Raw genomic sequence first — 27,660 nt, 5'->3', positions numbered from 1 at the left:
TAATCTTTCCTTAAAAATTAACCTTGCATTAAATGTGATAATTTCAGTAAATCAAAATAAAATAGGTTGGAAACAAATGGTTTGTGCTTTCTTCTACTCAGGAGAATTAAGAATCCTTGCACTAGTTGTGGCAGCGATTAATTCAGCACACAGACGAATCACCAAAAGTCAATAATGGCATGCAAATCAAATGCTTCTCTGGGTATAATTCGACCTGAGATTTAATTTAAGTCAAACAGGAGACTATAAAGGCTAATGAAACGATTATTGTGATTTGTTAATATGAAATGTAGCGTCATTGGAAAGCTTGACTGCCTGTGGTGCAGGGAGTATATATTTTCCTTGAAAATGAGTTTGCACTGGCTTTTACATATGATCGCACCTGGACAAACAAACATCTACAAATATAATCGCACGTGGAAAGCAAACAAAGACTTGCATGTTAATTGCTAGATCTGAACAAGAGTTGTGCTAGGCTGCCGCTAGCTTTGACCGCCTAGCACAAATGTTTGTTTTTATTTTCTTTTCATTTTTCTTTTCATATTTTTTTAACATATTTAAATATTTTTAAGAAATAAAAAAATACATCAATATACAAAAAATCACTTTCTTAATTATTAAGTAAAAAAAACAATTAAATACAGAAGAAGTCAAAGTGAGAGGGCAAAATGATGGGACAAACTAGCATTTTGCTTTGTACAAACATCACCGCATCGCAATCAGGCTACCTATATTCCCGAAAAAAGCCAATCTACAAAATACTTGTTCATAAGAACCACACAAATCAAATGATACAATACAAGATCACTTTGAAAGCCTCGTGAAAAAGGGCAGTGCCCTTACGTTATCCCATGATGATTGATATATGATACAGAGCCAAATGAAAAACCAATCCTCTGGCAGCAATCTTATAGCGCCCACAACAAATTAATGAACAATCTAAATTTCAGTTAGACCACACATGAACCAGACCATGCCGGTTACCCGTATAAATCTCATTCCTTTCTTCGTCATAGAAAAGGGCAGTGATGTCTTCCAGAGCCTCTGCAACCGTGCTCCTCACCCTGTAGTGATCTGGCTGTTTTGAGCTGCCTGCACTGCTGCTGCACTCATCGACCTTGGGACAGCTGCTGCTTGCAGTTATTTTAGCCAGGCATTTCCCAGTCAAGATGTTACTGATATTGACAGACCCAGCTGCATCCAAAAGTAAACAATGAGACTACAGTTCTGATTCCACCCACCTAAAATATTCTCCTCGTGAAATAACCTAACTTCAAGCATCAAATAGTGACAAACCCACAACTCTGATGTGATCTTCATGCGCTTTATTATGAAACAAATGCAGAAATTGAATAAAACCTCCCACCATCGTTCTTATTCAAGAAAATAAACACTTGACAATTCAAATAAACAAAGAAATTAAGTTCTATAAAATATGCACAACCTTGCAGATGCAGGAATATCTAAAATTTCTATAATATTGTGGCCTTTGTAATAACCAAAGAAAAGCCCAAGCACATCTGGGCCCATACCCCAAAATGGACCAGTCAAAATATTGCAATTAGAGCCACTTGGAATCATCATAATGGACAAGAATTTCTCCCTCAAAGCAATCTAGTATCCATTCACCACTCCCTCATACTATACTTGGGGTACGACACCCTTGCCATACATCACAAAAATTGAAAAAGACCGACTTCAACATGAATTCAGATCAAACTACCAGCCAAACCACTACACAAAATGGACCGTAAAAAGCCACAGTTGCAGAAAAATAATTATATACTCAAATTCAGCTGTTAGGGTTATAACTAGCCAAAAACAAAACCAACCGAAATTCATCAGAAATGAAACGATCCCACCTTACCCAAGAAATACTTACGCAAATTAATCAGATGAGCGTTTATTAAACCTGGTAGCCAAAGCAAAGCAACCATGTATTCTAAATTTTGTTTAGTAAACCAAGAATAATTACTCTAGATCTCAAGTTAACCAAAACCAATTAGCAATTCTTGTGGCCAATCTGAAATAAATGCATCATGGTTCTCCAGCCAATACTACAAAGCAGAACTCAAATGGACTTCAACAGAATGTGACTGCTTTAGGGTATAAGTAATATGTTACTGCCTTATTCAGTACCTTTTTCCCCCACAAAATTATTAATTTAGGGTTCACTATGTGAAAAATTATAAGGTAAGGCAGATTTGATTTCGAAAGAAGTTCCACAGGCAATCATACAAATTAGGGTCACGTAAGCAAGGCTAGCGATAGCCATCAATCATTGGACCTTCAAATAATTACCATTTCCTTCCATCCAATGATCGTCAGAATCTGCCTTGCAGTAAGATATGATAAGGTCCTGATCACTTGTAATATATATGTTATTTGTATTGCAGTCAGGATGCCATAAAAGGTGATCCTCAAATGATGTCACAAGCTCCCCACGAAAGTTCCAAACAGCAACTGTTCGATTCCTGAATGTCAGGAACAACTGGTTCTCATACAGAAAGATAAATGCTGATGGAGTCATGAACTCAGTTCTGCTAACTTCCATCAGCTCAGCATTTCGAACCTACATTCAAGGGAAATGATATTTAAAAGGTTAGGATAATCAGAGGCTGCTAGACAATGCCAAAAGAGATGACGACTTACATCAAGAATCTGAAGGTTTTCATTTTCTTGCTTAACAAGAAGCTTCTCATTGAATTGTTCTATGAAGTCCACCTTCTTGCTTCGATGAAGTAGATGATTGAATGATTTGAGAACTGTGCCATCTTCTATTGATAAAATCTTGAGAGGGACGTGACTGCTTATCCTATTGAAAATCAATAACATGATTCCTGGACTGTACCAAAAAGTAGACATGATAGGGGTTAAGATGAAAACATAAGCAGTGTGATGCAGAAAGTACAACATCAGAGCAAGGGAATGAAACTTCATAAAAAGCTTGGTTCAGGCAAGCAAATAAGAACCAATCACCACATACACAATCGCACATAAAGCCACACGTAACAAAATTACAAAAAGGGCACCACAATGCACCTAATTTATTGTGATTCTGTTTTTTATAAGTAGTATACTGTGATTCTTGCCAGGAATCAAAAGCAAACGCCTACCAATGCTTACTAGACAAATCAGTTACCTGTCAACAAAATGAACCCGTGGACCATGAGATCTTCACATTAACATAAAAACCAGATGTTAAATAGGATAACTAAAAGAGGCAGACAGCAAGCACCCAAAATGGCATGCTGTCTTCATTGCAAACCATAGTTTTTTCTATAGGTAAAAGTAGGGGTGTGCAAAATTCCGAGAATTCCGACTCCGTCCGACCTCCGCTCCGATGCCGACTCCGACGGAGTCGGAGTTGTCGGAATTCGGAGTCGGAATTCGGAGTAGCTCCGAATAATTATTCGGAGTCGGAGTTGGAGCTCCACTCCGAATTTTTTTTAAACCCAGCTGTAAAACGACGTCGTTTTGGAGCTGGGTTTAAAAAAAATTATTGAACGACACCGTTCCACTTAATATGGAACGGCGTCGTTTCGGAAGTTCCTTCTTGAAGGAGCTTCTTCATACGTCGTTCCTTCTTCACTTCTTCTTCTTCCTTCTTCACTTCTTCTTCCTCCTTCACTTCTCTCTCGCGTCTCCCGTCCCAGTGACTGAACCAGTGAACTGTGAAGCCGTCCTCACGTCTTGTGTCTTTATTGCTAGCGTGCCCGTTCGTCGTTGCTCCTTCCTGCCGCCGTCCCTCGTTGCTCCTCTGTTCAGCTTCCACCTACGGTGAGCCCTAAATTTAATTCAAGCACGTCTCTTATGAATTGGAGCCAGCAGTTGTGATTCTTGTGATTCTTGTGTATTGAATATTCAATATAGTCCCCAACACGGCGCTCAAAACATGAATTTTACATTGTTTTGAAGACTTGCGCTCGAGCGAGGTGTCGAGCGCAAGTCGACCGCACGTTGTATTGAACATTGGCTCGAGCGATATGTCGAGCGGAAGTCAAGCGAACCTCTCTGGAAGAGTTCTGCTCGAGCGCTACGTCGAGCGCTCATCGAGCGAACCTCTCTGTATGAGCTCGAGCTCACGTCGAGCGAAACTCTCTGTATGGATTCTGCTCGAGCGCGACGTCGAGCGCAGGTCGAGCGAACCTCTCTGTATGGATTCTACTCGAGCGCCACGTCGAGCGCACGTCGAGCGAACCTCTCTAGATGGATTCTGCTCGAGCTCCACGTCGAGCGCACATCGAGCGAACCTCTCTGTATGGGTTCTGCTCGAGCGCCACTTCGAGCGCACATCGAGCGAACCTCTCTGTATGGCTTCTGCTTGAGCGCACGTCGAGCGCACGTCGAGCGAACCCATCTGGATGGGTTCTGCTCGAGCACACGTCGAGCGCACGTCGAGTGAACCCATCTGGATGGGTTCGTCTGAGTCAACCGCACATCAACCGAACCTCAATGTAATAATACATCGATACAATAATATATTATGATACAATAATACATGTCCTATTGTATAATACAATAGCCTAGTTTATTTTTAAACTAATTTTTTGCTTCTAATTTAATTTTTTCAGCTTCATTGATTGTGATATGGATCCTAGACATAGTGGAGATGATCGTCCACAAGGGGATGTGGCGGATGCCAATGCTACAACTCCTACACCGGTGGGTACTTCCACCCCTAGAGCCACATCTAGGGCAGCTACATCTAGAGCAGCTACATCTTGTGCGAGTAGTCGACTCCCACTCCCAGTTGATATAGAGGATGAAGATATGTTCAACGAGGAGGAGGAGATGCCCATTGAGCAAGATCAACCACCACGACCTTCTAAAAAGAGGTCGTGGACATGGGAGCATTTCACCAAAATTCCTGGTGAAATTGCGAACCCAGTGGCAAGATGCCATTACTGTGGATCACTTTGTGGATGCCATTCGAAGAAGCAAGGTACCAGTGTGTTAATAGCACATCTAAATGGTTGCCAACGATATAAGATAGCGAAGGGATTGCAAGCCACTGATCAGACCAACCTCAGTTACCAAACTTCTACAGCCACTGATGGTACACAGACTAAGAAATTGGTCATCCCTCAATACAGTGAGAAGATGTTGAGGGACATGCTTGCAGAGATGATAATTACTGATGAGATGCCATTTACCACAGTCGAGAAAAGAGGCTTTCGAAAGTTTCTAAATTTTGTTGAGCCACGATTTCCCATTCCATCACGGTATACAGTGATGCGAGATTGTATGAAGAGGCATGCGAAGGACAAGGAGGAGATGAGGAAGATGTTTATTACCACTGGCCAGAGAGTGTCTTTTACGACTGACACATGGACTTCCATACAGAACGTCTGCTACATGTGTATCACAGCACACTACATTGACAGTGAGTGGATTTTGCATAAAAAAATTATTGGTTTTAAAGAAATTGTGGATCATAAAGGTGCATCCATTGGGGCGAAGATGGATGATTGTTTAAAGGACTGGGGAATTCGAAAAGTGTTGTGTATTACAGTTGACAATGCCAGTGCGAATGAAACAGCAATTGATTGGTTCAAGCGGAACACGACGGTGAGAGATGATGTCATTCGGGCCCACGAGTTTATTCACGTTTGATGTTGTGCTCATATCATTAACCTCATAGTTGTTGAGGGATTAAAAGAGGTTCATGATTCCATAACCCGAGTCCGCAACATTGTACGATATGTGAGGGGTTCCCCTCAAAGGCTTGCCAAGTTTAAGGCAATAGCAGAAGATTTGAAGATTGAATGTTCTAGTATGCTGTGCTTGGACGTTCCGACTCGATGGAATTCTACATACATGATGTTGGATGTGGCACAGAAGTACCAAAAAGCATTCGAGCGGATGGAGGTCGAGGATGGGGGCCTGAGGTATGCTTTGTTGGAGCCAGCAGGACAGGGGCTCGGTGCGCCAGACGCACATGATTGGACCAGTGTGAGTTATTTTGTTGAATTTTTAAGAACTTTTTATGAGATAACCATGCGACTATCTGGATCCAAATATACGACTGCGAACTCATTTTTCAGTGAGCTCTCGGAGCTTCACTTCCAGTTGGAAAATAGTTGTACTGACTCTGCTGGATTGTTATCTGTTATGGCTACGAGGATGAAGATCAAACATGATAAATATTGGGAGAATATTGAGAAGATAAATAGATTGCTATTTGTGGCTGTGATCCTTGACCCCCGAGTTAAGTTGGCCGTTCTAGAATTTTGGGTAAATTCCGTCCTCGGGGCAGTGAAGGCTGGAGAGTTTATTAGATTGCTAAAAAGTGATGTTGATGACTTATATCATCACTACAGTACTAGTGCTCAGCCTTCATCCGCAGTTGGTAGCTCCTCACATTCGAGGCCGACAGGATCGACAGTTTTCTCAGGTGATACTGACCCATCTGTAGGGGTTAGAGGCAATCGTATTATACGGCAGTATCATCAACTCATGTCAACAAGGAATATTATGCATTGTACATCTGAGGTTGAACGATATTTTATGGAAGCTGTCGAGGCACCTAGTGATGTATTTCAGTTACTAACTTGGTGGAAAGTTAATTCCACCAAGTATCCAGTCCTTTCCCGTGTGGCCCGAGATGTGCTAGCCATTCCTGTCACTACGGTTGCCTCAGAGTCGGCATTTAGCACTGGAGGTCGCGTGTTGGATGCTTATCGGAGTTCATTGTCACCGTCAACCGTGGAGGCCCTCGTTTGCACACAGAATTGGATAAGTGAAACGCCCATTGGACTAGATACCGTTGGCGTTGATGCCGAGAGCTATAGGCTTGAATCGGGTAAGTTTATATGCTTTTAAATGATGATTTAATTATTTTTAATGTTTCTAACTTCTACTTTTTATGATTTTATAGATCTAATTGTGAACCCTAACATAATTACCGATGATTGAGAGTTTGGAACGGACGCTACTTGAGAGTTGGAATGAAGTTGAGAGAACCTCCTTTCTTGGTAAGAATCAAATTATTCTTTTACCGTATTCAATTTTTTATTATCAATTTTTTTTCATCTATTGATTGCTACTTTCTATCTTCATTTCAGGCGTGACCAATGGAACATTGGGGTTTGAGTGAAACCCGTGTTTAATTTTTATGTAGTTATATTTCAAGACTGAGTCATATTATTATTACGTTATAAATGAGACTGTTATAACTTATGGCTGCATCATACATGTTATTTACTTTTTAAATTATTTATATAGTTATATTTATGTACTTATATTCCGAGCAAAGACGTGGGATAAGTACTCTTTATTCTATAATTTCTATTAGTACTTATCCATCCTCTCAAAAGTTTATAATTTATTATCCAACTGAAATTAATCGAATTATACAAATTCGTACCATCATTCTTTTCTATAAAATTTTAAATTTGTGTACTTTTCAACTCATGAGTCATGAGCACTTTTAATGCTAAATTTCAGGCGGACATAAAACAAATTAAAGATATAATCAAAATTCAGTAACAAAATCAGAACGAATATTTAAATTATTGAAAACTCTTGAATAAACCAAATATTTGTAGATGGTTCACTTTTAAAAAAATATATATATGTTGCCCACTATCTGAAACGAAATTGAACAACAAAATTTAAATAATAATAAAAAAAAAATCTGAAATTGAGTTCGAAAATTTAATTCAGAGTCGGAGCTCCGACCTCCGTTCGGAACTCCCTCCGAACTCCAGTCGGAGTTCCGATCGGAGGTCGGAGCTCCGACCTCCGTTCGGAGTTCCAATCGGAGGTCGGAGCTCCGACCTCCGATCGGAATCGGACTCCGACTACGTTCGGAGTCGGAGTCGGAGGGGAACTTTGGCTCCGACTTTTGTCGGAGTCGGAGGTCGGAAATGACAACTCTGACTCCGTCGGAGTCGGAGCCCACCCCTACGTAAAAGAAGTTTTATTGATAAAAATTAAAATAGGTGTAGCCCAAGTAAAGACATATACAAGAGAAAACACTAGTAAAAAGCTTGACATAGATACAAGAAAATCATGAAAGCCAAGTCCGTTGCAAACCATAATTACATACGAGCATTCTTTTCAAAAAGAGCAAGATACCCCCATTGCATCTTCAGCATCTGCCTTAAAGCATTGGGGATATCAGATTTCACAGTTTCACTTTTAATGAACTTGTTAGTGTATTGGCTGTCATCTACAACATATTAGAAAAAAACCACATCCATATGTAATGCATATACCAATAAATCAATGACCTAGCACACCACCTGCACATTGTCTTGGCAATAAAAGCAAAGAGATTCAAATAAAGATAATAACTTAATCCTTTTAACCATATATACTTATAAGAAAAAAAAGTAGCAGATACACAGACTCATAAATTTACTTTGTTTCTCACATCTCACTTGAAACAGGAAACAGGTGCACCTGTGTACTTGGTCTATGCCGTTTACTATCAATAAGATTTGACTTTTACTTAAAAAAAACAGTTGTGTTAGGGTATTTCTTTACAACATAATTGAAACCACAGAGAACATTACCATCAGACAGAAAATTATGGAAAAGTCAATCAAACGTTATTTCACTGCATAGGTGGTCCTAAACTAGGGACGCCAGATCTAACGATTTTGAAAAGCCATAGGTTACATTGATAAAAGATATAAATAATAATAATGTAAATTTATGGACATCTTTAACTAAACTATTATTTTAATCACTATAAGCACTGCCAGGATAAGAATTCTAAGTCAGAGAAAACAAGGGATGAATTCAGTAAAGATAAGTTCAGATACACAAAGTAGCAAAACTGTTTCAGAAGGAAATGGGGGGAGAGATTACCTGATCTTGATTTCTTGCACATGTTTATCTGATATGGAGTAAAGCATGGTATAGTTTTTCAGGTCAAACACCTTGTATATACTGACAATATTCATTTTAAGGTCTTGTTAGCATCCACAAAATGATGTGCATTTGGCACCATAAATAAACTGTATAAACACTAGCAAAATACCTGTCTTGTGCAGAGTAGGTTAGCACCTTTCCATTAACATCATCAAACTCTACAAACCCGGGCCATTTCAGAGACTCGGACTCAAACAGAGCAAAACCAGCATCCGGTTTTCCCCTCCGTATGTACCTAGCCATTTAACATGGAAAATATCAAGATGAAGGATAAACATGAGATAAAGTTAAAGGGATCAAAATAATAATAATGAAATGGTCTGCGCACTCAATCCTTGTGGATCTGCATTTCAAAGAGCTGAAGTTGTCTGAAGCATAAACGGACACTGTGATAAGTGAGTCATTGTTCTTATTATAAAATAAGCTCCGGATTACTTCATCAGGACTAACATTCAAAAAACATATCCTCTTGTTTGTCTCTGCATCCAACATAACCAAAATAACATACAATCATTTTCTTCAATGGAATATAAGCTTCAAATATGTACAAAGTTATATAGACAAAGTAACAATTTGTATGTAATAGTAATAGTAGTTTAAGAATTTTAGTACCTCTACTAAACGCTGCACACACACCAGAATGTGCTAAAGCAAAGACAATTTCCCGTGCGGCCACTATCTCAATAACTTTCGTTCTCTTCATCAAAAAAGGCAATATCGGGGAACAATGCCCCTTGGGGTCGTGAGTATCATATTCGTCCTGATGAAAAAAAAAAATGTGAACAATTTTGAAGAAAAATGCATTCCACCACAAGAACCTGTTGGATTAAGGTCAAATAGATCAAGCAGAGGTTTATATGATGGAGTATGCCATGCATAATTTGACTATAAATAAATATATAGTTTACTAAGTAATTCACAATCATCACTGAAATTTATTCGGAGGCCAGCCTCACAACCTGAAATTAGTCTTGGGCAGAAACCGAAGACGCAAACTCGAAGCATATGTCAGAAACCCTACATGAAGAACAGAGAGGAAGTGAAGTGAAGGGGAGAACTGGAGAAGCGGTTGTCTGTGAAGGAAAGTAGTAGAAGGAAGTGAACTGGAAACAGTGCCATTCGAGGAAGCTGTGAAACAGTGCATGGAATAAGTGAAACAAATCGTTTAGAGGGTGTTTTGGGTTTTGTCGTTTGGGTGTTTTATAAGACGCAGAGCCTAGGTGTAGTTTTAGAGTCTGTCGTTTAGGCCCTTATATTCTATGCAGCGTTTTGGAGATATAACCAAACGATGCGTTTAATTGCTGTCAGTTTCCTTTAGTATTGAGTCTTTTATTTTATCAATTGTCAATAGTTAGTTAATGCGGAATCTCATAGAGGGAGGGGTTGTGAGCAGAGGGAAGCATCTGGAATTTGCTTGTAATTAAAAATTGCATGGAGGTTTAGGGATTCCCTCGAAGAACCCTATTGACAATACAGTTTCTATTATTGAGTCATTTTCACAAATACTTGCTACTCATCTTCTCTACTGCTTTTCAATTATTTTTACATACATATTCACCAGCCCAGATTACAAGCAATGTTCTAACAAATGGTATCCTAGAGCCATTCGATCCTCATGGCTGAAAATAAACGTTCTTGGCAGCAGCAAGAAGGGTTACAACGCCATGTAGAGGGCTTGACTGAAGGGCTTCAAGACACAAGGGGTCGGCTGGACCAACTCACAGATCGCGTGGATCAACTCACTGATTTAGTGCGTACTCTTGTGACTAACCAGAACACCAATAGAGACCTACAAGTTCCAAATGACACAGATCAGTTTCAGCATAGGGGTTTTTTACCTCACAGAGTTCGTTTGGATTTTCCTCATTTCGATGGGGCCAATCCATCCGGGTGGATATTCAAAACTTCTCAATACTTTGAACTCCACCAAACACCACCTACCCAACGGTTGCTGATGGCGTTTTATTACATGGAGGGATAAGCTCTCGTCTGGTACCAGGATGCTATTGACTCAGGATAGTTCACCAACTAGGACACTTGTTCGCGCAATGCTGGTCCGCTTTGGACCAAGAGTTTATGACGACCCTATGGAGACCCTCACCCATCTTAAGCAAACAACCTTAGTGGCAGCTTATAAAATTCAATTCAAAGCCCTCTCCAACAGATTAAGAGGCCTTCCCGATCACCACAAACTAAGCTGTTTTCTAAGTGGTCTTAAAAAAGAGATCAGGTTACCTATTCGTATGTTTAATACCCTTACTTTAAATGCTGCTTTTGGGTTAGCACAAAAAAATCCCTTAAAATCAGTCCCGAGTCAGCAGGGGGTTCAGCAGGGGGGTATTCTAATACTTTTGGCTTGAGTGGGGAAAGCAACAATAAGAACCAAAAGTATAATGCTCCTACTAGGAAGATATCATCTACTTCAATTGATGAAAAGAGGAGAAAAGGCCTATGATATCACTGTGAAGAAAAATAGAACCCAACCCATGTATGTAAAACCCCTAGAATCTATCAGTTGCAAGGGCATGAGGAGGTAGATGACACTTTGGGGGAAGGGGATATGGTTACTGAGTTAACCAAAAAAAGGGGAGTCACTCTCTCAACCAGTGAATGTAGAACCCAAGATGTCACTTAATGCACTCACGAGGACACTCAGCTCTAAAACTATGAGGCTACTTGGTAGAATTGGAGGAGAGCAGGTGGTGATCTTAGTCGATTCTGGCAATACGCATAAATTCCTCGACCCCTTGATTGCTAAGAAAACTATGCTGCTGGTGGATGACGCAGAAGATTGTGGTGAAAATAGCAAGTGGGCAGATTATCCATAGTGAGGGGTATTGCAATGCGGTCCAAACAAAAATACAAGGTACTTCTTTCCACTCTCCTTGTTATGTAGTAGCCTGTGGGGGATATGATATACTGTTAGGTGTAAAATGGCTAGAAACTCTTGGTCCGATTATTTGGGATTTCACTAAGCTCACAGTGAAGTTTATGTATGGTGGTAGGGGAATTGAGTTAGTAGGGTTGAGTTTAAAAGAGCTCACCATAGAAGGGAGTAATAAGTCCTTGTTAAATTCTGTTAACAAAGGAAAGGAGCTGTTCTTGGACCTGTTGGTAGGAAAAGAAGGGGAGAAATCTTGCCATTGGGGGGGAGGAGGTGCAGAACATTCTCACCAAGTTTCAAGGAGTTTTTGAAATTCCAAAGGGGTTGCCTCCCTCACGTGCATGTGATCACAAAATACCCTTAAAGAGGGTACTCAACCCATTAGAGCAAGGCCATACCGATATCCTCATTACCAAAATGAGGAAATAGAAAAAATTGTAGCCGACTTGTTAGAGTCAAGAGTTGTAAGGCCCAATTCCAGTCCTTTTTCTTCACTAGTGTTGTGGTGCATAAGGCGGATGGGAGCTGACGTATGTGTATTGATTATAGGGCGCTCAATCAAGAAATAGTAAGGGATAAATTTCCAATTCTAGTTATTGACGAGCTACAGGATGAGTTGCATGGATCAGTGGTATTTTCCAAGTTGGATCTAAAATCTGGATACCACCAAATAAGAGTGGTGCTTGTAGATGTGGAGAAGATAGCTTTTAGGACTCATGATGGGCACTATGAATTCCTCGTGATGCCCTTTGGGCTAACAAATGCACCGTCAACCTTTCAGGGGTTAATGAATGATGTGTTTCAACCCTATTTGAGAAGATATGTACTAGTATTCTTTGATGACATACTAGTTTACAGTAAGTGTTGGGATGAGCACCTAGAACATTTGGAGAAGGTGCTAGAAGTGTTACAAAAACATCAATTGTATGCTAAACTATCCAAATGTCAGTTTGGGGTTTCGGAAATTGATTATCTGGGACATGTGATCAATGAAAAATGGGTGACAACAGACTCTAAGAAGGTGGCAGCGATGTTAGATTGGCCTAAACAAATGAATGTAAATTCCTTAAGGGGGTTTTTGGGGTTGACAAGCTATTATCAAAAGTTTATTAAGGGGTGTGGGGTCATTGCAGCCCCACTTACATATTTACTCAAAAAGAATTCGTTTGTATAGACTACTGAAGCTATGGAGGCTTTTAATAAGCTGAAATCAGCTGTTGCACAGCCCCTAGTACTCAGACTTCCAGATTTTTCTCAGCCATTCACCATTGAGTGTGACGCTAGAGGGAGAGGAATGGGTGCAGTTTTAATACAAGCTGGACAGCCACTAGCCTATACAAGTAAGGCACTCAAAGGAAAGGCACTTCTTCTCTCCACTTACGAGAAGGAGCTTCTAGCCTTGGTAACTGTTGTGAGGAAGTGGCAGCCTTAACTTTTAGGCCAATCCTTTATTGTAAAGACAGACCAAAAAGCTTTAAAGTTTCTTTTGGAGCAAAGGGTTGGGATTGTAGCCCAACAAAAGTGGATCAGGGAGTTGCTGGGGTATGATTTTATAATCACTTACGAGCAAGGAAGATAAAATCTAGTGGCAGATGCCTTGTCACGAATGGAGGAGCAAAATGAGGGATGTGAGGGAACACTAGCTATGATTTCTTTTCTCATGCCTAATTGGGTAGAAGAACTAAAGGCTAGTTATGAAGATTCGGCAAATATGAAGGAAATTGTTGAAAAGTTCCAAGAAAACAAAAATCCACCTAAAGGTTATCAACTGCAACAAGGGTTGATATTGAAGAGGGGAAGAATTGTGGTGGTGACTAATTCCTCTTTTTAAGGTAAAGGTAATGCAACACATACATGACAACCCTATAGAAGGGCACTCAGGCTACTTGAAAACTTATCAAAGAGCCAAAAGAGACTTTTATTGGAAGAGGATGAAGAAGGACATCAAGAAACTGGTTCGAGAATGTGATGTTTGCCAAGCAGTGAAATATGAACAATTCTACCTGCAGGGCTCTTGCAACCCTTGCCAACTCCACAGCAAGCCTGAGCCGATATCTCCTTGGATTTCATATAGGGATTGCCTATGTTCTAAGGGTTTAATGTGACCTTGGATAGATTTAATAAGTTTGGCCACTTCATTCCATTGTCCCATCATTATACTGCTTCAGTAGTGGCCAACTTGTTCTTAAACCATGTCTTCAAATTACATGAGTTGCCTAGGACTATTGTGACAGATAGGGATCCTATTGCGATACCTCATATGATATAGATAAAAATGGGTGGTATATGGGATCCCACATTGCTTGGGAAGGAAAAGTTCTTACTCTTTATAAGGTTCTAATGAGGCTCTAATTGTATCATTTACTAGTCCTTTCAGAGTATAGGTCATGTGGTTTGAGCTTTCCATTGGGGCATTACAAATGGTATCATAGCCTATCTCAACCAGAAATGTGGAACTTGAGCCATGCCACCTAAAATGGACAGGTCTGATGAGAACATTTAGAATTTAAGAGGAGTAGATTGTGATACCACATATGATATGGATAAGGGTGGCTGATGTATGGGATCCCACATTGCTTGGGAAGGAAAAGTTATTGCTCTTTATAAGGTTCCAATGGGGCTACAATTGTATTATTGATTAGTCCTTTTGGAGTATAGGTCATGTGGTTTGGGCCTTTCATTGGGGCGTTACACCTATCTTTGTGAGCTTCTTTTGGAAGGCTTTCTTCCCACTACAAGGATCTACCCTGAATCACAGTTCACCCTACCACCCTCAGTCGGATGGACAAACGGAGGCCTTAAAAAAGTGCCTCGAAAGTTACCTAAGGTGCTATGTAGGAATGAAACCCCAGAGGTGGGTGCAGTAGCTAGCATTTGTAGAGTGGTGGTACAACACCTCATATCACACTTCTACTAAAATGACCATGTTTGAGGCCTTGTATGGCTACCCCCCTCCCCAGCTACTGTCCTATGTCCCCAGAACCTCACAAAAAACACAGTCAACCAAACACTTCAAACCAAAGATCAGATTATCAAGTTGCTAAAAGAGAATTTAGAGAATGTAATAAACAGGATGAAGATGCAGGCTGATATGAGGAGATTGGAAAGAAGGTTTGAAGCTAGGGATTGGGTTTATCTGAGGTTGCAACCCTATCGCCAAAAATCTCTAGCCACTCACCGAAGTATGAAGCTCGCACCTCGTTTTTATGGACCTTTCAAGGTGATGCAGAGGATTGGAGAGGTGGCCTACCGCCTTGATCTATCGAGCTCTTCCAAACTCCATCCCACCTTCCATGTCTCGTGCCTCAAGAAAAAGGTTGGGGCCTAGATCCAACCTCTAGCCACCCTTCCTCCAGTGGATGCACACGGTGAGGTCCAACCGGATCCGAAATCCATCATAGATCGCCGCATGAAACGCCAAGGGGACAAGGATGTGACCGAAGTCTTGGTCAAATGGGCGGGCACATCTGAGGAGGATAATACATGGGAGGATTGGGTTTTTATGGGAGAAGTTATGGTAGTTGTCAGAAACCCTACATGAAGAACAGAGAGGAAGTGAAGTGAAGTGAAGTGAAGGGCAAAACTGGAGAAGGGGTTGTCTGCGAAGGAAAGTAGTAGAAGGAAGTGAACTGGAAACAGTGTTGTTCGAGGAAGCTATGAAACAGTGCGTGGAATAAGTGAAACGAATCGTTTAGAGGGTGTTTTGGGTTTTGTGGTTTGGGTGTTTTACAAGACACAAAGCCTGGGTGTAGTTTTAGAGTCTATCGTTTAGGCCTTATGTAATACGCCGAGTTTTGGAGATATAACCAAACGATGTGTTTAATTACTGTGAGTTTCCTTTAGTGCTGTGTCTGTTATTTTATCAATTGTCAATAGTTAGTTATCGGGGAATCTCTAGGGAGGGGTTGTGAGCAGAGGGAAGCATCTGGAATTTGCTTGTAAATAAAAATTGCATGGAGGTTTAGGGATTACCTCGAAGAACCCTATTGACAATACAGTTTCTATTATTGAGTCATTTCCACAAATACTTGCTACTCATCTTCTCTACTGCTTTCAATTAATCTTATACACATATTCACTAGCCCAGATTACAAGCAGTGTTCTAACAGCATAATATGGGGAAGTATGAATTGGGTATTAGTAATAACAGTAATATCTCAGTAATGAATCGCAAAATCAAAATTATTACTTTTTGAAAGAAATCGTAAAATTAATTTCTTGATAAGTTTAATTGTGATATTATTGAAAGAAACGTCTAAAGAAAGAGAGAGACCATCAATCGCATGTTCCGGAACCTCTCCTGGGAATTGGTGATGGTTAAAGCGCGATGACGCTTGGAAGAAATCTCTCGCCTTTGAAGCTTTTTGACGCTGTTTACGAATCCTTCTCCTGGCCGAACCCTTTTCTTATTAGCCAATATCCTTCGATTCGAGCACGGCGCCGATAACCTCCGTCCTTCCATGTTTATATAAATCTCTATTCAATTCAAGTCAATAGTGCAGCATCATACCCAATTCAAATCGCTCACCAAGATCTGATCTGGATGCTATTCCCATCCGCCCAAAACCCTAATTCCGAAATTCAAAGCTCAAACCATAACTATCAGCAAAAACAACACAAATACAATCTCTCTCTCTCTCTCCCCCTTTGTAAATAAGGGGATTGAGTTTAAGAAAGAAGACAAACCTCTGTTGAGGGAGAGAGGGAGGGAAGGAGAAGCATTACCGTTACATCAATGTATGAGAAGCCCATGCACAAAGATCGAGAGCGTTACTGCACGTCTACTTCAGTACGTTCCACCGCTACCGCCGGCCATCAGGACTGAGTACAAACTTTTACAAACTCGGGATCGGAATTAAGGGTTTTTTCCAATGTAGAGTCGAAGTCTGGACTCTGGAGACGAAGGAAAATTGACGTGGTATAGTGACACGTCAGTAAATAGTTTTTCTTTTTTTAATTCTGTCCCGGGTCCCGGGTCCCGGGTCTCCTTTGTTTTTGAACAGAGAGCCCTTGCGCGGCGAGTTCCCTGCATTCCCAACCCCGACCTCATCGACGTTGTGCCAATTTCTGGTAGTAAATACAGAATAATAAAATAAAATATAATAATAAAATGATAAATTCAAATCAAATAAGGTTGGACTGAGATACGAAAAAAAAAAAAATTTTAAGGAGATTCAAGTCTTCTATAATTTAAAATTTTTTAATTTAATTGGTACATCAGAATTCCTTTTAACTTGATTTTTTTAGAATATAATAATTCAATCAGTCGTCATATGATTCAAATCTACTCTGTACAAGTGATTGAGTTTAAAATTCTATTCAAATAACACCTTTTTTTGTCTGAAAATCTCTCAAAGATATTTACGCACACATTTTGATTTTTCTATCAATTTCTCTCTATTTCCTACAAAAAGAAACACACCAAAATGAAAAGAGAAACTTCGGATATAAACGAAAAAATGGAATAAAGAGAATAAAGACAGCCCCAAAAGTTACAAAAACCACTATGGAAGCTTAAATTAGGGTTGTGCAGAAAACCGATTGACCCAGCCCGTCCGTGAGCACCGACCCGACCCGACCTAAAAATACGAGTTTAAGTGTTGATCAGGTTCGACCCGTACAACCCACGTATAAAATCTGTAGATGGAAACCCTAGCCCCCCTTCTCAATGATCGGAAGGTCTCGAAATTTATTGATTACTGTCTCTTTGTTATTTTTGAAGGAAAAATCAATTTCTTCTTCGTTTTCTTTGAACTTAGTTTCCAGCCGAAAATTACTTCTGAAAGCTGCCGTCAATTTAATTATATACATGTTGCTTTTGTCGATTTGACTTTTCTCACAGCACGAACTGGTGGATGGGATCGATTCTCTCTTTTCTCCAATTCGCAATGGGTAAGTATTTCCTCTCCAACATCCACTTTTCTATTCCTAACCTAAATCCGAAGAATCAACATGTCTTCTCTAACTTTCCTTCCTTACTTTCAATGGTTCATTAAACACAATAAATGCATTGAATCCCTCGTAACAAAAACAAAGCTTTTGATCTGAAATATTATGGCTCTTGAACTTGCAACAGAAGATGCTTGAAGGAAAATGAGGGTTGAAGACGAAAAAAAAAAACCCACGGGTTGACCCAATCAATAATATGTGGGTCGGGTCGATTCTGTCCAACCGATCAAGGAGTGCGGGTCAGGTCGGGTCAGGCCCAAATGTTGAACGGGTTGCTCGGGTTGCAGCCCTAGCTTAAATACATAAATCGGTAAGGAAATAAAAGAGAGAATTAAAGAGAGAGAAGATTCAGACAGCAAACTTTCTCCCATAGCCTTCCTTTCCCCATAGCCGTTAAAAACAAATATTAGAAGATTTTTTTGTTAGTCGGTTATTCACTTTGAAATATTATATGCCAAAAAATACTGTATAACTCTTCCTCAATGGAAGAAAATGATTTTGTGTAATCCTTCCTCAATAAAAAAAAATCTAAGGAAAGCAACGGTAATATTAGAAAAAATCTTACTAATAAAAACAATCTATTAAAAAATACATTCTCCCACTATTTTTTAATAATAATAAAAAATAAATAAGAGAGATCCTTCTAGACAAAGAATGATTATTATGCATCATGAACATATGCTATACATTAAACCCTCACTCAATGAAATAATAATTTTTACTCTAGAGTTAATAGAAGTCTCAAACTTGAACTATAACTTCTAAAGGGAAATAAAAAAATTACTGCTCACACATAACAGTTCAGGTGATGACATGAGCTTTATTAGCTAGCACATTACGGCCTTGTGCTATTCCCGATTTCATGAGTGTATTTAAGAACAAGTCACATTCTCATAGAGAGCGGCCACATCTCACTCTCACATAGGTGAAATCTGTCAAATGTACTTCTATAATTCTAACATCCTACTCATAAGAGCAGCAGATTTTCAAAAAGAGCATTTAAAAATAAAATAAAATAACTCATCCTCTCAATCATTACAGGATGAATGCACTTACACCGTAAGAATGGAAAAACTCTCAAATAAAGTAAATAGTGCATTTCTTACTACCACCAAATGATTCGTTCTTCTAATTGAACCCAATTCTCAGGATCTCTAATCGCTAGGTTGGCCCGTTGGCTATCCTCATATGTGGTTCGTGATTGTATGGAATTTAATCTCATTCTCCTCGATGTATTTCAAACTCTTTCTCTTGTCAAGGCCTTGGTCAATGGATTTGTTAGATTATCACATGATTTAGCATAATCCACGTTAATGATACCACTACTCAAATAGGATCTCACAATACTATGGTTTCTTCTTATTGGTCTGGATTTACCATTGTAATAGCAATTTTGTACCATATCAATAGTAGCAGTACTTTCACAATGAATTAATATGGGTTGAACTAGTTTTCTCCACAATGGAATATCATGTAGTAGATCTCTCAACCAGTTTGCTTCATCACTGTTGAAGCCAAAGAAATAAGCTCGACTTCCATAGTTTTGTTTTGTTTTTTTAAAAATCCATTACTCATTCACATTCATTGCAATAACTCTCGGTGCCTTTTCCAACCATATTGATTCCCAAGTCATCTGTAAAGCCATCCTTGAAAGAGAGTGAGATGTTGCATTGCCTTCCTGAAAAGTAAACACAAGATGCCTATCAGATCGTATGAAGAAAAGAGATTTAATATGTTCCACTAATTCACTAGACTAGGGACAGTCATTCTTGCAATATGTAACACCATTAATCACATTTTTGCATCGCCTTCAAATATCACATCTTTAATATTAAGTTCTCGACAAAGTCCGACTCCCCTCTATAATGCATTACATTCTGCAAGATATGGTATTCCAGTAAAAAAAATTGACTAGAACACAATGAAAATAGTATCTCCCCCTACAATTTCTTGCTATCAATCCAATACCTAGTTTTTTATTAACCATATCTATAGCAGCATCAAAGTTTACTTTTGTCATTCCTTCTTCTGGTTTTGTCCATCTAATTTGAATACGATTACCCTTTGTTTCCTCATCTGCTTCACCTTTCAACTGCTGAGCATCTCTATAATCTAACAGACTCAGCAAAACGGAAGTTATGACATAATTAGGACTATAAAAGTGATCCTCAAAAATGAATTTATTTCACCTGGTCCACACCCCTTTAAGAATGATTGCTAATTCTTCAAGGTTTCTGTTGGAAACTGTCGTTGCATCTTCTGCCAAAGTAGGCTAAAATCCACATCACTACAACTCCATTTTTGGACTATGCTTTGTTTTTTTGCCCAAACATCACAAGCTGAAGGACAAGTCCATAATGCATGTTGAATAATTTTTGTTTCCTTCCAACAGATTGGACATAAATCATCCTTTACTATTTTTTTTGTGAAATAACAGTTGTTTTGTTGGAAGAATAGCTATTAGAGCCCTCCAAAGGAACTACTTACTTGAGCCTGGTATATTAAGCTTCCAAACCTTCTCCCATACTTGTCTTTGTGCATAAGAATTTAAAGATTCCCCAAGCTTTTCTTTAACTAAGCTCATCGCCAAGTGATATGCACTCCTCATAGTAAAATTGCCATCCTTAGTGAAGAAATTCATGAGCCTAACTCATCTCATAAAACTGATTTTACAAGAAAGGATTGCTCATTTCTTATAAACATACATAAATCCTTGTCCACAGGCAATGTGAGATTATTCCTCAACACCCTTCCTCATGTGCAAGCCAGTATTTTTTTCTGGTCCTTATCACGGGGTAAGTAGTGTGAGCCCTAATTCATCATGTGGCAGGCTCTGATACCATAAATTTCAACTCCTCCCCGCCCACACTATACAACTCCTCTCCGCCGAGTCCCATACCTGGCATGTCGCCAGAGCTGTACCAAAAGTTGCTCACCTTGCTCACACCGTTGTCCTCCACCACTTCTTTGCCTCTTTCCGCCTACTTCGTTGGTAATATCCTAGCCCCTTCTTCATCTGCTTTTTCCTTTGATCGACACCATCACTGGGTGGTGGACAGTGGCGCGAGCCACCACATGTGTCACCGACGTGCTGCCTTTACCAATCTACGGCGCCTTTCTTCCGAGCACACTGGACAACTACAGAATGGGCAAGCCGTTCCCATCGAAGGCCTCGACACATGCATTCTCTCCCCTTCCCTTACTTTATCCGATGTTTACTTTGTTCCCCAATTTTTATTTAATATTTTATCAGTTTCCCAAATTACCCTTCATACTTCCTGTGTCATTTTATTTTCTTCCCACACTTGTTTATTTCAGGACCCACAATCGATAAGGCCGATTGGAGCGGATGATCTTTGCAATGGGCTCTACGTGTACCGGCCTGAATCTTCTCTCGCTTTAGCTACCCAATTTACTGTCAATAAGACCTTATGGCATCAACGTCTAGGTCATCCTTCCCGTTTTATTATTCCCAGTCTTTTTAACTCTCCATGCATTCTCTCTGATTGTGATGTTTGTGATCGATCTAAGCACACCCGATTACCTTTTTTCTATTAATGCAAATAAAAGTGTTTCTCCTTTTAATCGCATTTTTTATGATATTTAGGGTAGCTATCATACTTCTTCTCAGAGTGGGTCTCACTATTTCCTAACCATTGGTGATGATTTTTCTTTTCACGCACTACTTGGATCTACTTAATGCGTTTTAAATTTGAAGCTTTTACTCATTTAACGCATTTTTTTGCTCATCCAAAATCAATTTAGTACTACTATTAAAGTTATTCGCACTGATAATGGACAAGAATTTCTTTCTCATCAATTTCAAACTTATCTTCAAAATCATGGCGTCATTCATGAACATACCTATGTTGAAACTCCACAATAAAATGGCGTTGTAGAGTCTAAACATAGGCACATTCTAAATGTTGCCCGTAGTCTCCGCTTCCAGGCACATCTCCCACTACATATCTCATTCATCATACCCCCAGTCACATTCTCTAGAATAAGTCACCTTTTGAAATTCTTTTCAATAAAACACCCAACTATGATCATCTTCACGTATTCAGGTGTCTTTGATATGCACAAACTCTTAGTGCTCACCGCGACAAATTTTCCTCCCATGCCACTAAATGTGTTTTTCTTGGCTATCCCAGCACTCATAAAGCTTACAAACTCTACAATCTCAACACTCATTCTATCTTTTATTCTCGTGATGTCACCTTCCATGAACACCACTTCCCTTTCCAACATATTCCTTCTTCATCTCATTCTCATCATGTCCTTCCACTGCTTGTTCCTGAAACTCCTATTCCATCTCCAGAAACTCCTTCTCTCGAATCACCCGAGCCTCCTCTCTCCTCACCTCTGTCTCCTCCTATCTCTCGTCCCCACCGCACCATCACTCGGCCCACCTATCTTCATGACTACGTTTTCCCTACACTCCACACGGAGCCCACAACATCTTCACCTGCTACACAAGCCTCAGGTACTACCCGCCCTCTATCTGCTTTCTTTCATATTCTCATTTTTCTCCATCTCATCTCACTTTTTTAATTACTCTAACCACTTGTGTTAATCCATCCTGTTATTCTGATGTTATCCGCCATTCTCATTGGTGTGAAGCAATGTCTGCTGAAATTCGTGCTTTGGAGGACAACTCCACTTGGACTCTTGAGACACTTCTCCTGATAAAAAATCCATTGGTTGTAAATGGGTTTTCAAAACTAAGCTCAAGGCCGATGGTTGTAAATGGCTAGTTGTCAAGGGTTACACTCAGGTTGAAGGCCCTGACTATCATGAGACATTTTCACCGGTTGCCAAAACGAGCATTGTTCATTGCTTATTGGAGGTCGCTGCTGCTAAACATTGGGTTATTCATCAACTCAACGTCAACAATGCCATTTTACACGACGACTTTGATGAAGAAGTCTACATGACACCACCTCCCGGATATTGCATAAAGGGGGAGACTCATATCTGTCGGCTCCAAAAATCTCTCTATGGCCTCAAAAAAGCATCCTACAACTGGTTTTTTAAACTAACATTTGTACTTCTTGATGCAGGTTTCCATTAATCTCAGGCCATCATTCATTATTTACTCTTGTCACCTCTACCATCATTACATTTTGTTCTTATTTATGTTGATGATATCTGGGTTGTTGGTAACGATATCTTTCAGATCGAGGGTTTCAAAAGACTCCTCTTCACCCATTTCAAAACCAAAGATCCTGGTTCTTTGAAATATTTTTTTGGACTTGAAGTTGCTCGCTCTCACAAAAGTATCTTTCTCAATCAGCGCAAATATACTCTTGATATTATTTCCGATAGTGGATAACTCGGTGCCCGAACTACCTCTTTTCCTATGGAACAGCATTTGAAACTCAACATTGAAGACGGCGATCTCCTCCTTGATCCTTGCACTTACGGACGCCTAGTTGGCCGACTCATCTATTTGACCATCACCTGACCTAACATTGTCTATGCAGTCAATATTCTCAATCAGTTTATTCATGCTCCTCGGGTTCCTCACATGACTGCCCCTACTCATGTTCTTCGTTACATCAAAAGCAGTCCAGGCCAAGACATTTTCTTCTCTTCCTCTAGCAGTATGCATGTCATAGCATACACCGATTCTGATTGGGCCAGCTGTCCCACCACCCACCATTCCACCACCGGATATTTCATTCAGTTATGCACCAGTCCAATCTCATGGTGTATAAAGAAACAAACTACAGTAACAAGGTCTTCCGTTGAAGCTGAATATCGTGCTATGGCCGTCACTACCTGTCAACTCACCTGGTTGAAGCAACTTCTCATTGATTTTGGAATTTCTCATCCCATGTCCTTCACCTTACATTGTGACAATCAATCCGCTCTCTACATTGCGCACAACCCCGTGTTCCATGAGGGTACCAAACACGTTGGGATTAATTGTCATATTGTTCGTGATAAAACTCGCCCGGGCTTCCTTACAGTCGTTCACACTTATTTCACTGAACAAGTTGCCGATATCTTCAGCAAAGCCTTAGGACGGGAACTTTTTCATCATTTTGCATGCAAGTTGGGCATTACAGATCTTCATGTGCCAACTTGGGGAGTATTGATAGTAGTCATATATTGACCATTGCCATATTTTCCAAATTCACCATCTTCAGAAAATCAGTCACCTTAATTCTATGTAATTTGTATAATTAGTCTACTTACCTTTTATACAAGTTTACATACTTAGTCTTCTGTACATCTATATATTTGTAAAGTGATACACAAATGAATATACAGTTTTGCATAAAAATAATTCTCCCTCTTAGTTTTAACACTTAGTGAAACCTGATATAGTTTTGTCCTCTGCCCCTCTTTTACTCATGGTTATACTACATATTTTGATTGCTTCTTCTCTATCAAGAATTGCATAAATAAGCCTTTAGTTCCAATAGTTTAATTCATCAATGATCAATTCCCAGACTTTTGCATAATCTCTTACTGAATTTGAAAGGAAGTAGACAAGGGGATCCATTTTTCGCAAATAGAAATATGTTTCCCATTCCCTACCTGCCAAACCATCCCAGCATGCACTAAATCCTTTGAAGACCACACACTTCTACAAATATATGATGGATTGTAACCAAGTTTTGCTTCCATGAACTGAATATTTTTATAATACTTTTCCCTGAAAATTCTAGCCACCAACGAATAAGGTTCCTGCATCAATTTCCAACCTTGTTAAGCCAACATTGCCTTATTCAAATTTTCTAAATCTCTAAAACCCAAACCTCCCACATTTTTTGGTTCTCCAAGTTTATTTCACCTCTTCCAATGAATGTATTTTCCTTCAAATTTACTATTCCACCATAACTTTGCAAATAAAGAATTAATCAACTTACACAGGTTCATGGGTGGAATAAAAATATTCATTGTGTAAGTGGGAACAGTATGAAGAATAGCCTTTATCAAAATCTCCTTTCCAATTGAAGACAAGAAAAGTCTTCCATATTTGATCCTTCACTACCCGAAAAGTCTTGTACTTTGATCAGCCAATCATAGTTGGGAGTCCTAGATATTTTTCATAGTCTCCACAAACCATTGATTCAGCATGGTGTAGGATATGCCTTTTGTCTTCCTCACTCATGTTTGCACTAAAAATAATCGAAGTTTTTTGTCTATTTAAGGCTTGACCTAATGCTACTTCATATAGATTGAGTACTTCTTGTATCTTCTATCGATCCTCTAAAGTAGCTCTACTCAGTATAACATAGTCATCTGCAAATATTAGATGATTTACTTTGGTCCCTTCTTTAACTGCTGCAACACCTCTTATGCCACCCTTTTGCTTTGCTCTATTCAACAAAGAACTTAGACCATATGCACAGAGAATGAAAAGGTAAGGGGGCAAATGATCCCCTTACCTCAATCCTCTAGAAGGAATAAAATGTTCTCCAACTTTGCCATTAGTTAGAATAGAATATGACACTGTAGACACACACTGCATCAGAAGCTTGATTCACCTTTCATTAAGGCTCATCTTCCTCAATATAGCTTCCAAGAATGACCATTCCACCCTGTCATAAGATTTAAACATATCCAGCTTAAGTGTCATGCTACCAATCTTCCCTTGCTACGTATATTTCATGGTATGAAGGACCTCAAAGGCCACCATTACAATGTCTATGATTGATATTCCAGGGACAAGGGCACTTTGACTACTAGAAATGATGTTAGGCAAAATCATTTTTAGCCTATTAGCTAGGACTTTTGCAATTAATTTATACAACACATTACAAACAGATATAGGCCTAAAATCATTTACAAAGCTAGTTGAAGTTGTCTTAGGTATTAGAGCAATGAGAGTGTGATTAAAGAGAGTAGGGATACTACCTCCATGGAGAAAGTCAAGTATAACCATGCATACCTTATTGCTCACACAACTCCAATGATCTTGATAGAAGCCAGCTCCAAACCCATCTGGTCTAGGAGATTTGAAAGGGCCCATTTGCTTCAAAGCCTCATAAACCTCAATATTAGAAAAAGATTCTTCCAATTGGTTATTCATCTCATCAATCACCCTTCTTCCCACATTTTGTAAACAAGATTGTATATTCTTAACACAAGGTGCAGTAGTCAAAAAAATTTCTTGGAAATGCATCTCAAAAGCCTCAGCTATCTCTTTCTCCTCTAAAACATTTATGCCATCAATACCTTTAATCTGCTTGATGTAATTCTTTCTTCTCCTGTTTGTTGCACTAATATGAAAATATCGAGTGTTCTTATCTCCATGTTGATCAAGCTGCTTAGCTCTTTATCTCCCTTTCAAATATTCCTTCTACAAGAGCAGATCCAGTTCCTTTTGGTGTTTTAGAATTTCCCCAATATTATTTTGATCCTCAGCATCTTGAAGATGTTTTAACAAGGCATATTTGACTTTAATCTCTTTTCCAAGATCAGACACCTTATATCTACTACATTTATTTAAAGTTGAACTACAAAAAGAAAGACTCTCTTGAACCCCTTGCAACTTGTTATTACTGTAAGATCTCTTCTGACATACTTGTTTAATAATCCATTTACATTCATCAACATAACTCCAAAAACATTCATATTTGAAAGACTTGGTATTACATCTTCCTGTGTTAAGATCTCTATGATATGTTAGCAATAAAGGTCTACGATCAGAACATCTTGTAGGTAGTATGTCCACACTTATTGCCTCAAACATATCTAACCATTTTAAGTTTGCTACCCCCTGTCCAACCTCTCCTAGTATAGGTGTCATCTTTGTGTCTATTACCCCATGTAAACATAAACCCCAGCCAACCCAAATCATACAAGCCTCGTTTGTCCAAAACATGTCAAAAATTAGCCATTAGAGTTTCATTATGAGGGAGGCCCCCATTTTTTTCATCTTCAAACACTATTTCATTAAAATCCTAACAAACCAACCAAGCCATCGTAGAATTAGGAGTAAAATATTCTAATAAGTCCCAAATTTGTTTTCTTTTAATTGCCTTTGGATGCCTATATAAACATGTGAATTGCCATTCTGCACCTTTATCTTCCAGTTTTATTTGAGCTTTGATGTGGTGTCAAGAATAAGAAGAAATCAAGACTCCCAACTTCTCATTCCATAACAAAGTCAAACCTCCACTCCTCCCTCTAGGCTCCACCACAAAGCACCCATCACACTTTAGTTTTCTCTTAAGGCGGTCCCATTTACACAATTTCAATTTGATTTTGCATAAGGAACACTAAGTCAGGTTGCTTTTCCTTCACTAACTAGTGAAGGTTATGAACTGTCCAGGGATTCTCAAGCCCCCAACAGTTCCAACATAAAGTTTTCATGGCGCTTGGCGGGGCTGCCTAATAGCCACCGCCACTTGATCAATTTCATACTCAGACTCCACATCACCATCACCCTTCAGTTTTTTACAAGTATCACCTACCACCACATCATCTACTTCATCAACTAAGATTCTCTTTTTTGGTAAAGGACCAATATTAGTTTATAGTGACATACCTTTCTTTCTAGCGAACTTCTTCCATTTCCCATCAGTGTGAAATCATTGTCCTTCCTCCGAGTTTACACCAACAGTTTGTTCAATCTCTATAAAGTGATCATCCTTAAGGGTCCTTACTAGCTTCTTCTCTAATGACTCTGTCCCATTTTCAAAATTTGGGCTGAAGTCCGTATGAATGGGCTTCTTCAAGAGACCACCTAAATCCAGCTCGTCTTCCCATCCCATACACTTAGTAGACTCTCCATCATTTTCCAACTGCCAGTGGTTAACTAACCCCTCTTTCGTATTATTCTCCAATTTCATCTTCCTAACTATGTCAGTTCATTTTAATAACGGTACAATTATCCCTATAGCTACTCTATGATAAACTCCACATTTCTCGGCCTTTTCAAAATTCTTGTCATCCTTAAAAATTTCTACCGTCGCATGAACCAC

General features: G+C 39.3%; 1 protein-coding gene across 1 annotated transcript; it reads right to left on the bottom strand.

Moving 5' to 3' along the window:
- Positions 1–599: 599 nt before the first annotated feature.
- Positions 600–16,702, bottom strand: LOC108989270. Its single transcript, XM_018962858.2, has 9 exons — positions 16,493–16,702; positions 16,041–16,335; positions 9,496–9,643; positions 9,212–9,362; positions 8,993–9,118; positions 8,821–8,901; positions 2,653–2,845; positions 2,302–2,572; positions 600–1,194 (listed from the first exon to the last, which is right to left on the bottom strand). Exons 2-9 carry the CDS (start codon positions 16,227–16,229, stop codon positions 947–949), a joined length of 1,407 nt encoding a protein of 468 aa, XP_018818403.1. The 5' UTR covers positions 16,230–16,335; positions 16,493–16,702; the 3' UTR covers positions 600–946.
- Between the last annotated feature and the right edge of the window lie 10,958 nt (positions 16,703–27,660).

Source organism: Juglans regia, chromosome 3 (assembly GCF_001411555.2).
Source record: "Juglans regia cultivar Chandler chromosome 3, Walnut 2.0, whole genome shotgun sequence".
NCBI classification, from domain to species: Eukaryota; Viridiplantae; Streptophyta; class Magnoliopsida; order Fagales; family Juglandaceae; genus Juglans; species Juglans regia.
This window is presented reverse-complemented; position numbering and strand designations above follow the sequence as displayed.